General features: G+C 46.4%; 1 protein-coding gene across 1 annotated transcript; it reads left to right on the forward strand.

The window, feature by feature from the left end:
• The first annotated feature begins 522 nt into the window (after positions 1–522).
• Positions 523–11,867, forward strand: RHOF (ras homolog family member F, filopodia associated). The gene is made up of 5 exons (XM_082007558.1): positions 523–702; positions 822–909; positions 7,535–7,644; positions 8,409–8,543; positions 11,257–11,867. The coding sequence occupies exons 1-5, from the start codon at positions 538–540 to the stop codon at positions 11,419–11,421; spliced, it is 663 nt and encodes a 220-aa protein (XP_081863684.1). The 5' UTR covers positions 523–537; the 3' UTR covers positions 11,422–11,867.
• The last annotated feature ends 831 nt before the right edge of the window (positions 11,868–12,698 follow it).

A 12,698-nucleotide genomic window follows, 5' to 3' on the forward strand; every position in this document is an offset into this window, starting at 1 on the left:
CTGGAGGAATAAATGAGGCCTGGGGCAGAGCGGGACGACGCTGGTGCCCCAGATACCGGACGGGGATGAGCACCCAAGCGTGAGCAGCAACATGGCGGGTGGCTGGGAAGCGCAAAGGGGACAGGGCCCAACGGCCCCAGGTGGGCGGAGGCCTTGGAGGCTCACCAGGAAGACAGGAGAGCAGCCCCTGCGGATTTTGGGGGGCAGAAGGCCTGGCGGGTGCTGAGGGGACTCCTGCGGTGCCCACCGGGGACGCTGGGACCCCCGCGGGTGACTCTGGGCAGCCGCACGCCTCTGAGGAGCCAACGCTACGGGGGCTCCGGGCCGCCGAGGGGGCGAGTGGCTTCGGCGAGGGCCGCGGGGTGAGGCGGCGGCGCGGCCCCGGGCGGGGCCCCGAAGCACCTGAGGCGCCGGCGGCCGCGGCGCGGCCAATCCCCGGCGGGGCGCGGGCGGCGCCTGCCGGCCCCGGAGCGCGGCGGCGGCCCCGGGGAGCCGCGTCCCGGCGGCGCTGCGCCCTGCCCGGACCCGCTCCGCTCCATGGAGGCGGCCAACGGGGCCCTGCCCGGGGGCGCGGCGGGGGGCTCCCGCGGCAGCGCGGCCGCCCCGTCGGGGAAGAAGGAGGTGAAGGTCGTGATCGTGGGGGACGGAGGCTGCGGGAAGACGTCGCTGCTGATGGTGTACGCCAAGGGCGCCTTCCCCGAGGTGAGCGGGCTGTCCCGCCGCCGGACCCGCCCGGCCGGGGCGCGGAGGGGCTGGGGACCGCCCGGTGCTGGCGGCGGGCTGCCCGTCCTCGGCTAGAGCCGCTTCTCCTCCCTTTGCAGCAATACGCGCCGTCCGTCTTCGAGAAGTACACCACCAGCATCACGGTGGGCAAAAAGGAGGTCACCTTGAATTTGTACGATACCGCAGGTAAGGGTTGCTTTATTTTTTTCCCCACACACTTTCCGTTTTCTCGGTCCCAAAGCCGCGAGAGGCGGTTTCTGCAGGGCCGCTGGGCCGGGGCCCAGCCCCGGCCCCCGGGTTTCCCTAATTTCAGAGAAATAAGCAGAAACTGCTTTTACCGGTGTAAAGTGCTGCTCCTGTGAACGTGCCCGTATTTCGGTCCCAGCAGCTTTTGCTGTGTCGACTGAAACCAGACTGATGCTAGAAGACTCTAAAGCTGGACATATTTTCAAGCTGCTTTTCAACTAGCATCCTTTCAGCATAATATCGCAGTTAAGACTGCTAGAGATTAAGTACAAACAAAACAACAACTGTTACCTGTTGCATGCATAAATGTGCCTGCCGTTGAAAAAGGGTCGCTCGTTTAATGGTAGTTCTAGCCGTGGACTTGTTCATTATCTTAACAACCCAGTTCATTAAGAAAATCACATCAAATAGCAAACATATCTGAAGGTATTAAAACCCGGTTCCCAGATGCAAAGCATAATACAATCAACTAGGAAAATACTTTAATCTCTTCCCATGTGTGATCAAATAGTGAGGGAGAAAAAGGCTGGTTTGGGTTCAAAATAAAAGGCCGTAGCGGTAAAAGTTATTTGAAAATGCTGGTAGTTCGTTCAGGTTCATTTCAGGAACTTCTGAAATGGTTTGTGTTCAACTTCATTCAAAGCTCCTAGACTCTGTTATCCAGCTGAGTTCCTAAATGAACCCTAACATTGACACGCGCTCCGTTTCAGCTCAGTGTGAATCATCTGTTTCAATTCAAGCCTGTGGAGTTGTTCCAAATTTGCACCAAGGCAAGCAACAACTGAATGCAGTCCATATTCATCTTTTTAATAGTAATAAAACACACCTTCTTGCATGCTGTACATGATACCTGAATAGATAATTTTAAAGGTATCTAATCTGAAAGTTAATTTTATTGCTAATCTTTACTGCAGTATAGTAAGATCCTGAGCACCCAATGTGCCGATATATCTTCTTGTGTCAATGTTGCTGTTCTCGAGTCCAGTGATTTGGATAATGTAGCTGCTACTGAATGGCAAGGCTTTTGCGTTTAAGTCTTAAAGGGAAAGAGAAGGGCTGAAATCTAGTGTGAGCAACCAAAGGGGGATTTCCATAATACGGTGTGTTGGCACCAAGGACTGGCCACAGTGAACTTGTCAAGTTTTTATGTATGTTCGCTGTCACTGTGGAATTTTTTCCTGTCACACCGTTCTTGATACTTGGCTGGCTCTCATTTAAAATCACCATGCTGCAGCTTCCAACATTTGCCTTTAGAGTCCCTCCCAGGCTTTAAGGAACATGGGCTGGATCCAGAAACGGTCGTAGGTAGGGCAAGTTCAGTGTTGGAGCACTAAATTCTTGCAAGCCTGACACAAGTGCCCAGCTCCTTGCGTCACGCAGGGAGTTCAGCTCTGCGCAAGACCTGCAGCCGCCAGCGGCCCGGAGAGTGCTGGCTGAACCCCGTGCTGGTGGCTCGTCTTACCCCGTTTCCTTGTTCAGGCAGGTGACTTTAGCAGAAGGTGTCTGCCCTTCCACATTTAGTTCACAGCGATAAATACTGTCTTGAACCAAAGCACTACCGCATCGAAGAACAGAGTGGGGTGTATTTTGTGTCTCATAAGACACTTTGGGAAGTGGAGATGATATTGTTGCCTAGTCTTTGCCATGAAAGAGCAATTGCTTTCTATCTCTCATCTGGAAACATTGAAACCTGACATGTTTCACCTCCCAAAACAGTGTGGTGGCCACTAGGCTACGAGTTGCTAGAGGCTGCTGACGCTTGTCTCCTCCCTTCCTGTTAAATTTCTTTGCATGAGACAGATCAAGATTATCCGCTGCAAAGAAAGGGGGGGGGGGCATTGTCACCTTGGTTAAGGCATTTGCTTGGGAGGGGGAAAGACTTGAGTTTTGGTTCTGTTTCAAAGCTGCTTACGTAGTTTTATGTTACAGAGCTGTGTCATACTCTGTAATTCAAGCAGCTTTTCATCCTCTGTCTGAAGCTGGAAGTTATGCTAGAGGAAGAACTGACTTGAGCAGACATTTTAGTCCCATCCTGTTTTTAATAATACAAAACTGGTGTTGAGTTCCTTAAGGGTTAGACTAGGACCAAGACTTGTGTCCCATCCTCTAAGTTCAAATAGTTTGGTAGGAGAAGAGCAAGGGGAGTGTCCAGTTCAGGAGCCAAGAGAGCTCCTGTCCCTCTGCCACGTGGATGCAGCGTGGGGGGATCCGGTTTTGGAATCGGTCTTTCACTACGTTGACTCGCATCTGTCGTATCGTGCAGCAGCAGCTCATTAAATTCCTCTCTCAGATGGGTGATGATGCTCTGGGGTGGGTGTAGAGCAGCAGCTGCAGCTTAAAGAGGAGTCTAAACATACAACTTATTTCTGGAAGTACAGTGGTTTAACAGTGCAGCATATTGGCCATATTTTATGAATCATCTTCTGACTTACCTGAACTGCTTGAGTTGGTCTTGCTCTTCTCTAAAACCCAAAGACAGCTTTATGCTTCTGTTTTGCTTCTCATTCTGGAAGGTTCCCAAATAATTCAGATTATTTTAGATCATTAAAATGGGACCAAAAGGACATAAAACCATTTCTGTGTGGAGGGCTTCAGCTAAGTGCCATGCAGCAGTGTAGGGGAGGACAAGAATTTTGGTAACAAATGAAGTTAATGAGTTAGTCTAAAATATGCTAGAATAACCTTTTTTGGTAAGACTTTTGTTCTACGCTACTGTATTTTACCCATCAGAGACACCTCTTGCTGTTGCAGGAAGTTGGTGGTATACATACGCAATGTGTAAAGGCTTTGTAATACCACTCGTCTGCGAGCAGGCTTTGCCACCGCTTATTTAACTAAAAGTTTCCATTTCTTGCTGCGCTCAGTAGAGGCAAAGGCATCGAGAGGTAGATTAACCCTGTAATTTTTTACATGCGGAGGAACAGTGTCGATGCTTTAGCGGCAGCTCAGAGACAAGGTTCAATTTCTGATGCGGTTCGGTGCAGGGCTTTCTCAGACCGAAGAAAAGAGCTCTGCTGGGCGGGGGAAGGCTGGGGAGGAAGTAATGCCTCATCGTTGTGGGTGCTCGCTCTGACTGGCAGGAAGCACACGCGAAGCCTCCAGCGGGGTTTTTCGGGTCTGTAATGACAGGCGCACGGCAGTCTGAGGCCTTGAGAGAAATTTAAAAAGCTGATACATGCAAGAGTAATCTTTTTATAACTGTGAAAGGGAAAGCGTGCCTGAGGAAGAAAAAAACCCCAACTTTTTAATTGAAATGTGTCGTGTGTCGACAGTGTCCTCTTCCACTGGTTTTATTCCTGCCAAGAATGTCTGTTTCCCCGTTTTTTTTAAACTCAGTAGTGAAAAAACACAACTGCCAAGCTAATAACCATGGTACGCCCATGGAGCCTGCAGAATGACAAATCAAAGAGAACTGGGTGCGTTTCTGTGTGCCTGTGAGGGCTCCCGTCGCGTGGTTCCATGTCGATCCTAACCCACGAGCGTGGGGTAGTACAGACAACACACGGCCATACGTAGGAAGCGGTCGGCTGGTCTGGACCGGGTGTCAGGATATTATTACATTCTTCCTTACCCGCTGGCGTTGGTGGCGATGGACAGCACTGCTGCACGTTAGGACGGCGCGTTCTGGTAGACTCTTAGGCTGGCACGTCTTGACTCGTATCGCTACCCCTCTCATGTCCGTGGCAGCGGGTGCTGAGCTCCTTCACGGGCTGAGCAACGCGCAGGCTGGCGCTGCTTTGGCGGTGAATTGGTGAAGGAGAGCAGGCAGAGGTGAACGTGCACGTGAGACCAAGACCCGTTCTCCCTCGACCATCACCTGAGGTCCCACCCTGCCGCAGGGCCCGACTGCAGTGATGCGGGTTACGCAGCGTGTCACAGAGGGACGCAGGAGCGAGATCTTTGCAAATGAGCAAATTTTAGGTGAACTCAGCTGGGTGGAGTTTTTTCTTTTAAAAAAACCACACAGGGTCTCTGATGCTGCAGTGAACTGAAGAAGGCAGAGTCACAGATATGCTCTCACATAGTCATGTATTTAACCAGTTCTTCCACAGCATGCTTTTTGTTAATTGGACACAGGAAACAGCTACCTGTGCTTGACGAAGCACGCTTGGGGGCTTTGCATATACATTCAGTTACTGCTTAGGTTCAGCCCTGTTCCTTCATTTTAAAACTCTTCTACTAGAAGACCTAAACCTGTGTCAAATGAGCTCAGACCACAGACTGAGAAAGTCTACCAGGCCCTTTCTTGCATTTCAGCCGCAGCACTTTAGGGCAGGGGGTGAAAAGGATTGTTTTCAGTGAGAGGGACGTTGATGTTTAGACACTTAGAGCTTGATCTGGGTCCTGCTACATCCTCAGCAACTGAAAAACTGTATTAGCTCTTAAAGAATAGCTTCCTCCCCTTCCAAGTGAGCACTGCAATCAGCCAACCACAATACAAGTTAAGCAATTATCATCTAACCTTTCCCCTGCGGTCCCTGTGCTATACCTTGTTCTGCGCTTTGTATTTGAGCTGCAAACATGCATGGAGCTGCATTTTACACAGCAGCGTTTTCTCATGCATTTATTTGCTCAGTTTGCTTAAAAAAAAAGGCAGGCAAACTTAACTGCACAGCTGGTTTTGAAGATGAAGGCGCAGTTCACTGGGGCATATCGATAGTTTTTTACTCGCAGTACAGCATCTTTGTGTCACATCGTTGAAAACACCTCTTCTGTTATCCTATCCAGGAGAACATGGTTGTAGCAGTATGTTCTGACTCCAGGCAAGATAATTGTTTCTTCCAAGGGCACAGTCCTGTCTGCCTCACAAATTGCCAGCAATAGCTTGGAGGACCTTTTGATTTTACAAGCTATCTTGCTAGAGGCTCATACTCAGAACATAACACTAGAGGAAGTTAAGAGAAAAAACAATGTTTGGCACCTGATACTTTTAATGCATTGAGAAGATTATCTCAACAACAAAATGGTAAATCGGTTGCAAACAAGTAGGTGGATTTGGGAGAATAAGAAGGGCTAAGCAGTACAGTCTTTGCTCTGAATATTTATACAACAGGCATAATTTTATCAATTGTCTATTATTTCTGGATTAAACACCGAGGGATTAATCTTTCTTTGTTCTGCACCTCACCCATGGAGCATGCTGCTTTTACAGGAGGGTGGTCCAAACCTAAGATTCCCATTTCACAGACATCTCAGGCAAACTGAGTAATGGCTTACCCAGTAGGGATTGCCTTGTAATAACCTATATCTCGAGCCATCGTTTAAATTAAGGAGCAGGGTAAAGTATTGTAGAATTATTGGCCTTCTGGTATCTGCAATCCTTCAGATTGCAGCCGGAGAAAAGCGTGTTGGCTAGAGTGATGAGTGACTTGGGACTGAGCCAGGTGCCAGGGGCAGGAATAATTGGTATAAAGTTGGGGCACACTGAAGTTTTCAGCACCCCTTCATTTGAGGTATCAATACAAAGATTTGAGATGTGTAACTTCCCTGTAGGGCAGCTTCCGGGCTGTGTGTACATTGTGGCAATCGTGGGAAAGAATGGCATTCCCAGTTCTGGTTTGGGAAATTCGGTGCATCACAGAGACGCACCTGATTCCAGGGCCAGCGCTCGGGTGGAAATAGATCTTCTACAGACTCCTTAAATCATGGTTTCTTCCTTATTAAGTCTCTGAAAAAAATCTCAAATAAAGAAGATGTTGGGGTTTTTTTTTTTCCTGGAGCTGCCAACTATATCTGGTAATTACTGCTTTCTTGAACTTAATCTTTCGAGGCAAGACACCTTCAGGCCCCAGCACGGTGATTACTGCTAAGTCATATGTACAGCAAGGAGAAGAGTACAGATCTGAAGCAAATTAGCTTCCTCTTGTCAGATCATGCGCTAGAATATCCCTAATCAGAAGTATGACAAATCCCCTGCTGTTCCAGAATTCAGCAGCATCCCTAAGATCTGCTGTGCAGTCCTGCTTCAAAGACCGCTTAAGCCTGGCTTACGTTGCAGCGTGTCTTGTAAAAATGGCATGTGTGCTGGTACAGCGAGCAGCGGTGCTAAAGGCACAGCGTGCCAGTCGCCGCTTCCTCTCAGCTCACTGGGGTGGGAAAAGCAAGTTTGCCACTACGACCTTTACTTCAGCATTCACATCTAGCAAATACGGTGTTTCTTCTCCTCACAGCATCGGATGTGCGAATGTGTTTGGGAGAATGGAGCCACTGCCAAATTGCAAATGTTTTAATCGATAACTGTCAAATTCCTCTTGCTGATTTTGCTTGTGAGCAGCAACTTGGCAATGGGCAATTAGAACTGCTTCTAAGTACTTAGCAGCTGGACAAAGCAACTTTTTATTACAACTTGCCAAGGACACGTTTTATATTCTAAAGCATCGGTTTTGTCAGTGAAGAGGAATCTTCTGCATTTAAGGGAAGGAATTTTACAGGTATGGAAAAATTTCAGACTATGCAATTATAGTAGCGTTGTTCTTGATCTCAAGTATGTGCCTTTAACAAGCAGTATGATGGGAATATGTAAGGACAGAGTTTTCTTTTATCCAAAACATTCTCTGTGTTTCAGGGCAGGAGGACTACGATCGGCTACGACCGCTTTCTTACCAGAACACAAATGTCGTGTTAATTTGTTACGATGTCATGAACCCCACTAGCTATGATAACATAGAAGCTAAGGTAAGAGAACAAAGGTAATTGCTTCAACCTTTTAAATTAATTACATACATCTGATATATGACAGGTTGTCAGATTAAAAAAGCCGATGCTTTTAGCATCCTGTACCCCGGGCGTGTAGATGCACAGATCACTCGTCGCGCGCTGAGCTGCAGGTCGCAGACCTCAGACCTGGAGCTCATTTCTCCGCGGCTCGTAAATGCTCAGAACTGGGGCTGACTGCAGTACACCAAAAAGATCACAAACCAGCGGTGAAATCGCTGCTTTATCTGTAGCGATGTCACACGACCAACGTTGTACACAAGCATTTTAGATTCAAGTCTACTTCCATCACAGGCATATTTAACTACAGGGGAGAGATGCAAGCGACCACTTGTCTGTGCTAGGATTTCCGTAACGCTCCGAAGCGGGAGTTAGCATTCATGTACATAGCACCAGCAAAAGAAAGGAAGACTTGGTCCAAATTCTGCTTTTAAATATGACTTTAGAGGAGCTCTTCTGAATTTAAACAGATGTTAAATAAGTGCTTTGGCATAGCGACAGATGCCACCTCTGTTTTATAAAGCGAATGACTTTGGGTAGAACTTATAAATGTTTCTGTAATTAAATAGCGCATGTTGGGCCCCTACCATTAGATTAACAACTTTCAAAACTCTGAAATTGCAGCATATATTAAATGCTGGTTTTGTTCCTTGGCTTTATCATTTTTATTTCATTTAAAAAAAAAAAAAAAGCCAGATGTAAAAATTTCATTTTTCTTCTATCAGTGGTATCCTGAAGTGAATCACTTCTGCCGAGGTGTCCCACTCGTACTGATCGGCTGCAAGACAGACCTTCGGAAAGACAAAGAACAGTTGCGCAAGCTCAGGGCTTCTAAGCAGGAACCTATTACTTATAACCAGGTAATTACAAGTGCGTTCAGGGTGATGTCCTGTTTGCAGGAGATAAAGCACACTTACTTCAGTGGTATTATTCCTCACAAGTACAATCACAGATACTCCAAAATTAGGTGATCACTGTGTCCAGATAAAGAAACTATTGGCAGTCAGCACTAACTGTTTTCTGCGAGTCCTTTTTGGAAGTGGCTAAATCACCACCCGTTTTTAGTACCAAAGCAAAGAGAAATATGAAGAGTGTTTTGCATAGAATCATAGAATCTTTGGGTTGGAAGGGACCTTTTCAGGTCATCTCGTCCAACCCCCCTGCCATGAGCAGGGACATCTTCAACTACACCAGGCTGCTGAGAGCCCCGTCCAGCCTGACCTGGGATGTGTCCAGGGATGAGGCATCTACCACCTCTCTGGGCAACCTGGGACAGGGTTTCGCCACCCTCAGTGTGAAAAATTTTTTCCTTATATCTAGTCTAAATCTACCCTCTTTTAGTTTAAAACCGTTACCCCTTGTCCTATCGCAACTGCTAAAAAGTTTGTCCCCATCTTACTTATCAGTAAGTACTGGCAGCTGCAGGAAGGTCTCCCCGGAGCCTTCTCTGCTCCAGGCTGAACCCCCCCAGCTCTCCCAGCCTGTCCTCCCAGCAGAGCTGTTCCAGCCCTCCGAGCATTGCTGGAGCCTCCTCTGGCCCCGCTCCAGCAGGTCCATGTCTCTCCTGTGCCGAGGGCTCCAGAGCTGGATGTGTATCTTGGGATGCCTGAAAGAACATGACTAGCTATGCCTTCTAGGCTCGTTAGATTGCATTCTTGTTTCCTTTCCCAGCTGGGTTATTCCTGTAACAAATTTGTAAGCCTTGACAAGTTTGTTGGACTCCCTTCATAATTTTTATTAGGATACGTTGCTCCCATCGCTGGTACTTTGATCGGGATTGTGAGAAAGAAAGACTGGAGATGCTAGGATACACATTACAGGATAAAAAATACTGACTGTTCTGGAAAAAAATGTGTTTTGCAAACCCTATTTTAAAAAAAAATCCTTTCAAGGACAATAGCAGAAACATCTGCCAGGCTTCTCTAACGTAAGAGACTTTTCTTTGAAATCTCTAAAGTAATCTAAACAAAAATAAATCTACATATTATTAAATGTTTTCAATTCAAGTAATACAGAGCAGTGAGACTTGCAATTAGTGTTCCAAGTCCGGCATAGCTGTCTTAGGTACAGGAGAGAGAGTCAGTGGTAGAACAGCTTGTCCCGTGTCATGCCAGACCTTTCTGCCTCGATCTCCCGCTTTCTTTTTTTGAACTACAAAGCCGTCCTTCTCCTCATCTCAGAGCAAGAACAGCAGCTTTCAAACTATTTGAGACACAAATCCAGGGAACAAGGTTAAGTGCCCCAAGACCTTGAATGAATCACTTCTTTTTCTAAACAGCATGAAAAGAAACTGCAAACTGCATCACCACTGTCCGCGCTGGGACTCTTCGCTTGCGCAGAAGACGAGATGCCCGTCCTGTCGCTTTGTGAACAGCGGCAGACTGTCCCTCATTTGCATTAAGAACTCCCTCCATCACCCTCACACCAGAGGTTCAGGGCAAACAACAGACACTTTTGGCGAGTCTGCTGAGGCCTCGTGCAATTAAATTCCAGGGCCCACATGATATACAAACTTTGTCTCCTATGTGGGGCATCCCACTTGTTTTTTCTCCCCTTAAATATACACTACCTCAGTCTTTTACAGCTGATGGCATCTTGAGTCACACAACGTCGTGCTTCCAATGCCAGGCACAGAGGGGCTGAACAGTATCTGCCAGCACTGCAGCTTGCAAACAACTGGAAGGAGATAAACTTCGCTTAAATATGCTGAAGAAAAATCCCCCTAGAGAAGCCCGAGTGCTCAAGTGAGCCCACTGCCAGGGCTTACAATGAATAAATGCAGAGTCTATGAGCTGGAATTCCCACTCAAAGGCAGAAATTAAGTTCTGTCTTAACATTGTCAAATTAATTTATTTGGTGGCAGCATGAAAAGCATTCAAAACTGGGGGCTGACTCTGCAATGACAATAAAAGGATCACAAGCAAAGTAAGAAGTCAATGTGTTTTGTCTGTAGTGATTTCACACAACCAGGATCGCATGCAAGTGTGTTAAGATTCTAGTCTGTTCCCATTGCATGTGTTTGGGTGAGGCTGAGAAATGCAGGCACCCATTCATGGATATGAGGATCTCTGCTGAGCCCTTGCGATGCTCCAAAGCAAAAGTCAGGGTTCCTGCACGTGCAGCAGCAGCAAAACAAGGCAAGATGTTGGTCCAGATTCTGCTCTAGCATGTGACATTCATTACTAAAGGTGACATCACATAATAGCGAAGGTCCGGCCTGAAAAAAATATCATGGTGTAGACATCTTACCCTCACTTAGGTATCTACCTTAGCTTAATACGGAGAATATTTCTACACGATCAGCTGTCCGCATCTTAAGACTCTCTAGTGCACTGAACTGCATGGCCAGGCTCTAGATCAACATAGGGGAAAAGAAACAAACCATAGTTTATTTAACAGTGCCTCAGTTTATTACCAATGCTGCTTACACTCTAGCACTGTAATCAGAGGCAGCTTCTTTCTTCCCAACCTCACGATACAAAGACATACAAAAGAATTCCCTTTCTTTCCCATCTCACCTTCCTTCTCTCATACATTGGGTTTACATCTTTTCTTACCTTTTGTTCTTTCCAGGGTGAAGCAGCTTGTCAGCAGATTAATGCAGAAGTTTATCTGGAGTGCTCAGCAAAATGTCGTGAAAACATAGAAAATGTCTTTAAAGAAGCAACAACCATTGCACTGAACGCCATGAAAAAAGCCAAGCGCCAAAAGAAACGGACAGTGTGCTCAGTGTTATGACCTGGACTGCAGGAGAGACGAGCGATTCAGATTTTAAAAACAGTATAACATTAAGGACTTTTTTTTTTTTCCATTACGTTTGTATTCCTAGAACAGTTTTTATTTTCAAATTCTAATTATTTTTAGTACTTTTGCACTTTTGTTGCACTGCTCTCACAAAGTTTTCAAAGCTCTTTATCAAGGTTAACTGATGCTGCGTGCCTTTGTCCATCTGGCTTTTGCTCCTAACTGCAAACCACCACCAGGCAGGTCTTGGACTCACATCTAAACTGCTACTATGTGACTTAATTAGTAGGTTTTTTTCTTCCTCTGCAAAATAGTTATGGCACATTACAGCTACAATTCACTGTCTTTGTCAAGCAGAAAAGCTGAAAAGCCACATTTTTTAGAAATTATGTTAGAGCAGCTTATTGGACACCTTTGAAGAGGCAGAAATTAAGTTCTGTCTTAACATTGTCAAATTAATTTATTTGGTGGCAGCATGAATTAGCCTCAAGCTGCCCCTGGAGTGCGCAGGCGGAGCATCCACTACTCCCGCTGTGCTGCTGGGCCAGCTTTGCAGAGCTACACCTTTAGAGGTGTCCTTGCAAGGCCTGCTGCTCTAATGGAAAGTGGTATTTATCAATGGAAATGCACCAGTTGCTCCAATTCAGAAACGGAGTATCAATTTAATTTAGAGCACTCAAAGTTAGTACTCCAAGCAGCTACTATGTGTAACGTGAAGTCAGTTTTACAATAAACTTACGTAGCTTATTTAATACATGACAGATGCAAATATTGGTGCACACTAGGGGAACGACTTAACTCATGTTCATTAGCTGATGAAATCATCTCTAGTGCTATAAATTAAGATTTTCTCTTTTGTGATGAAGGGGTCAGTTGTCTGTTTAAGGATGAGGGATGCTCCCACTGCACAAACAAGTATGTGTGCCTCAAATCTCCTGTTTCTTCTGCACATCCCATACAGCAAGATCCCCAATTTCAGGAGCAATCACTAGTTTGTAGCCATCGTCTAAACCAAACCCATGAGGGAGAAGGAGGTTTCTGCAGCGCAGGTGTTGCTGAAAGCTTTCTGTATAAAGCAAACTACCGCCCATCCTAAGGGAGAATACGTAGGGCTTGCGTAACTGTAACAAGACATAATCTTTTGCCAAAAGTTTTAGGCAGTGCATGCCAGGAGTCTGCCATTAGACAAATTCCTGCACATAAAGCCTGATCTCTGTATGATGTACAGTTTTCATGCAACTTTATCCTCTGTTGGTTACACAACCAGCTGG

The sequence above is a fragment of the Phaethon aethereus genome (genome assembly GCF_964289735.1).
Source record: "Phaethon aethereus genome assembly, chromosome: 17".
In the NCBI taxonomy this organism is placed as follows: Eukaryota; Metazoa; Chordata; class Aves; order Phaethontiformes; family Phaethontidae; genus Phaethon; species Phaethon aethereus.

Bases quoted from the DNA above. Each gene is read 5' to 3' on its own strand.
- RHOF (XM_082007558.1), top strand. From the start codon at position 538: ATGGAGGCGGCCAACGGGGCCCTGCCCGGGGGCGCGGCGGGGGGCTCC. The intron at 703-821 runs GTGAGCGGGCTG...CTCCCTTTGCAG, and splicing joins CCAAGGGCGCCTTCCCCGAG to CAATACGCGCCGTCCGTCTT. The intron at 910-7,534 runs GTAAGGGTTGCT...TCTGTGTTTCAG, and splicing joins GAATTTGTACGATACCGCAG to GGCAGGAGGACTACGATCGG.